This window comes from Micrasema longulum, unplaced genomic scaffold, assembly GCF_059751315.1.
Source record: "Micrasema longulum isolate JH-2025_06_02 unplaced genomic scaffold, ASM5975131v1 h1tg003092l, whole genome shotgun sequence".
NCBI classification, from domain to species: domain Eukaryota; kingdom Metazoa; phylum Arthropoda; class Insecta; order Trichoptera; family Brachycentridae; genus Micrasema; species Micrasema longulum.
In genome coordinates, this window is record NW_028280192.1 from 1 (window position 1) to 3279 (window position 3279).

The 3279-nt window shown below is 57.6% G+C and overlaps 1 protein-coding gene across 1 annotated transcript; it reads left to right on the plus strand.

Moving 5' to 3' along the window:
* The first annotated feature begins 85 nt into the window (after positions 1-85).
* On the plus strand, positions 86-2541 carry LOC148271116 (uncharacterized). Its single transcript, XM_088241813.1, has 2 exons — positions 86-2109; positions 2256-2541. Exons 1-2 carry the CDS (start codon positions 86-88, stop codon positions 2539-2541), a joined length of 2310 nt encoding a protein of 769 aa, XP_088097939.1.
* Positions 2542-3279: the final 738 nt, after the last annotated feature.

Consider the following 3279-nt stretch of genomic DNA (forward strand, 5'->3'; position numbering starts at 1 on the left):
GTGGGCTTCAAACAAACCAGATGTCCTGGAAGAAGTAAAGGCCGACGACCGGGCCAATACAGCAGTCACCATAGGGGAAGAAGTAATGACGGAGCGGGTCCTCGGGATCGTATGGGATCCCAAGAGCGACCTATTTATATTTCGGCACGGAGCCGAAAGTGCAGCCATCCCGGAGCGACCCACCAAGCGCGGCATGTTGAGCGCCGCCATGAGTATCTTCGACCCAGTAGGCTTCATTGCGTGCCTCACGATACGGGCGAAGATATTGCTGCAAGCCATCTGGAGGACAAACACAGGTTGGGACCAACCGCTGCAACCGGACCACGCCGAAAAGTGGTTGGAATGGCGCGACCTGCTGGCAGCGAACGGCTGTACAATACCGAGATGCTCGCTGCAAGGGCAGAAAGAACCCGTGACACTGCACGTGTTCTGCGACGCGTCAGAGCAGGCATGCTGCACAGTGGCATACTTTGTGGGGGCCGATACCACAAGTTTCGCAATGGCGAAGTGCAAGGTGGCCCCCCTAAAGCCTCTGTCAGTGCCTAGACTAGAACTCCAGGCAGCGCTACTAGCGGCAAGGATGGCCGCCACCATAAAAAAAGAGAGTCGAGCTCTCATCACCCAAACCGTGTTCTGGACGGACTCGAGCACGGTCCTGTGTTGGCTGCGAACCGACCCACTGCGGTACAGCACGTTCGTCGCAAACAGGCTGGGCGAGATTGACGAGCTCACAGACGTACGGGACTGGAAATGGGTCCCCACCAAGGACAACCCAGCCGACATAGGGACCCGCGACAAGGGCCCACCCGACCTTGCGAGGTCGGGACTATGGTTCGGAGGCCCCGGCTTCCTGAGAAAAGGGGAAGCCGACTGGCCGAAAGAGAAGAAGTTACTACAACAACCGGACGAGAAGACGCTGGAGCGGAAACAACCCCGCCACTTCGTGGGCCACATCAGACGGACGGAGGCCCTACCCCAGGTGCAGCGCTTCTCGTCGTGGACCCGACTCGTCAGGGCGACGGCATGGGTGCTGCGATTCATCGCACGATGCCGCCGCCACGAGTCCCTACCGTCCCCAGGGGGGACCTTTGAACTTCACGCCTCAGAAACACGGGCCGCAGAAATCATGCTGCTGAAGCGGTCCCAGGAGACGGCTTTCGGAGAAGAGCTGGAGCTCCTGAGACGAAAGGCGCCTATCCCGCCGCACAGCCGCCTCCATGCAGCGGCACCCTTCTTAGACAAAGAGGGAGTCATCCGGATGGGAACGCGCATCCAAGCGGCACAGAGCTTCGCAGAGGACTGCAGCGCGCCGCCTATCATGGACGGGACCTGCCCATACACCCGGCTGCTAATCACGCACAGCCACCGGAAGGGTGGCCACCCGGGAGTCGAGAGGACGATCGCCGACCTGAGAGCCAGCTACCTCATCCTGCGACTCCGCGGGGCTGTGAGGAAGATAACACGATGGTGCCCGCTGTGTAAAATGCTGCGCAGCCGGCCCCAACCCCCGCTGATGGGGCAACTGCCTGAGGCCCGACTGGCCTTCAGGACGCCGCCGTTCACGCACTGCGGGCTTGACTTCTTCGGGCCGATGATGATCACCAACGGCCGAAGAAAAGAAAAGCGCTATGGGGCACTGTTCACCTGCCTCACCACACGCGCGATCCACCTGGAGCTAGCGTCGTCCCTCGAAAGCGACTCCGCCATAATGGCCATAAGAAGGATGGCCGCCCGCAGAGGCTGCCCACACGCGTTATACTCGGACAACGCTACCAACTTCAGGGGAGCGGACAAAGAGCTGAAACAGGCCGTAGACGAGCTCCTGGCGGACAGCTCGTCACGGCCTGAATGCTTCAGCACTTACAGTTCGCAAATTGAGTGGAAATTCATTCCGCCCTCATCACCTCATATGGGGGGAGCGTGGGAAAGACTCGTGAGATCTGTAAAACGAGCCCTCCACGCAACCCTCAACGAGCAGGCTCCAAGAGAGGAGACCCTCAAAACCATATTGGCTGAAGCAGAGTACACCGTGAACAATCACCCGCTCACGCATGTGTCAACCAAGCCCAACGACGAAGCACCGCTGACCCCGAACCACTTCTTGCTCGGGTCAGCCAATACACAGCCAACTCTGGCATATTATAACAAAAAGGAAGAAGGGCCTGCCTTCATAAGCAATGGAGGATCGCCCAGAAAATGGCCGACATGTTTTGGCGCCGATGGCTGAAGGAGTATCTTCCCACCTTGGCGCACAGGAAGAAATGGCGCGAGCCCGCGCCTCCAATACAGGTCGGGGACCTCGCGCTCATCATGGACCCAAATCTGCCGCGGAATTCTTGGCCTCGCGGCAGAGTCACCCGTGCAGAACCAGCAGCTGACGGACAAGTACGAGTCGTCGAGGTGCGGACCACCAACGGCACCTACACCAGACCAGCGGTGAAGATCGCCGTACTAATGAAGGAAGAGGAACAACGCGCCCAGCAGGAAATAGTACAGACTAGCTGCACGGGGGGAGTGTTCCGGACGCGTAAAATCGAATAAATTAAAATAATACAATAATTAGAAAGGATCCCCGGTAAATGTATAGAACTGATGGCTGGGCTCTCAATAAAGATAAAATGGTCACTTTCGAGCCTGGCCTCAGTATTACCGGGGAAAAAATAGCTAGGTTAAAATGAATAAAATGTATAAAAATATATTATGTAAATGTCATGTTGCGCGCGTCGCGGCTGCCGACGAAATGGCCCGTACGGGCATTGAGCGCCCGTATTTACGCCACCTGCGGCCGGCGGCATGTAGCGAGTGGCGGGGAAAGATTACCCCCACCACTCCGAGGCAGCCGGCGCGGGTGGGATGGCCGACTCACGGAGCCCGACGCGCACCGCTTTATAAGGCGGTCAAATGGAAATATTAAATCAGTTGAGTTCCTAACTCTGAACAGTTCACACGTGTTTTATTCCGTTCTCCGTCCTGTTCGCCTTCCTGCACTCGCTCTTCGCTCCGCTCTGCCTGCTGACTGCCTTCGCCTCTCTGCACCACTTGGACCGGGTGGAAAGTCCTTTTCAGGGCTATTGAGGTTGACTTGCGGTCGGCGCAGCTGTGCTCCTACCTTCCGACTTTGTCTTTGGCTCTGTCTGGGAGGGCGGCTTCCCACTTACGCCGGGAAGCTTGACTGCGGCAGACGCGGGTGACGAACCGGCGAAACTTTCATCGTGGTAACGCGTACGTTACAACCAGGTTTACTAGTATGGAAGGGCTAGCTGTTCCTAGATACTGCAA

Bases quoted from the DNA above. Each gene is read 5' to 3' on its own strand.
- LOC148271116 (XM_088241813.1), top strand. From the start codon at position 86: ATGACGGAGCGGGTCCTCGGGATCGTATGGGATCCCAAGAGCGACCTA. The intron at 2,110-2,255 runs GTCAGCCAATAC...CTTGGCGCACAG, and splicing joins CCGAACCACTTCTTGCTCGG to GAAGAAATGGCGCGAGCCCG.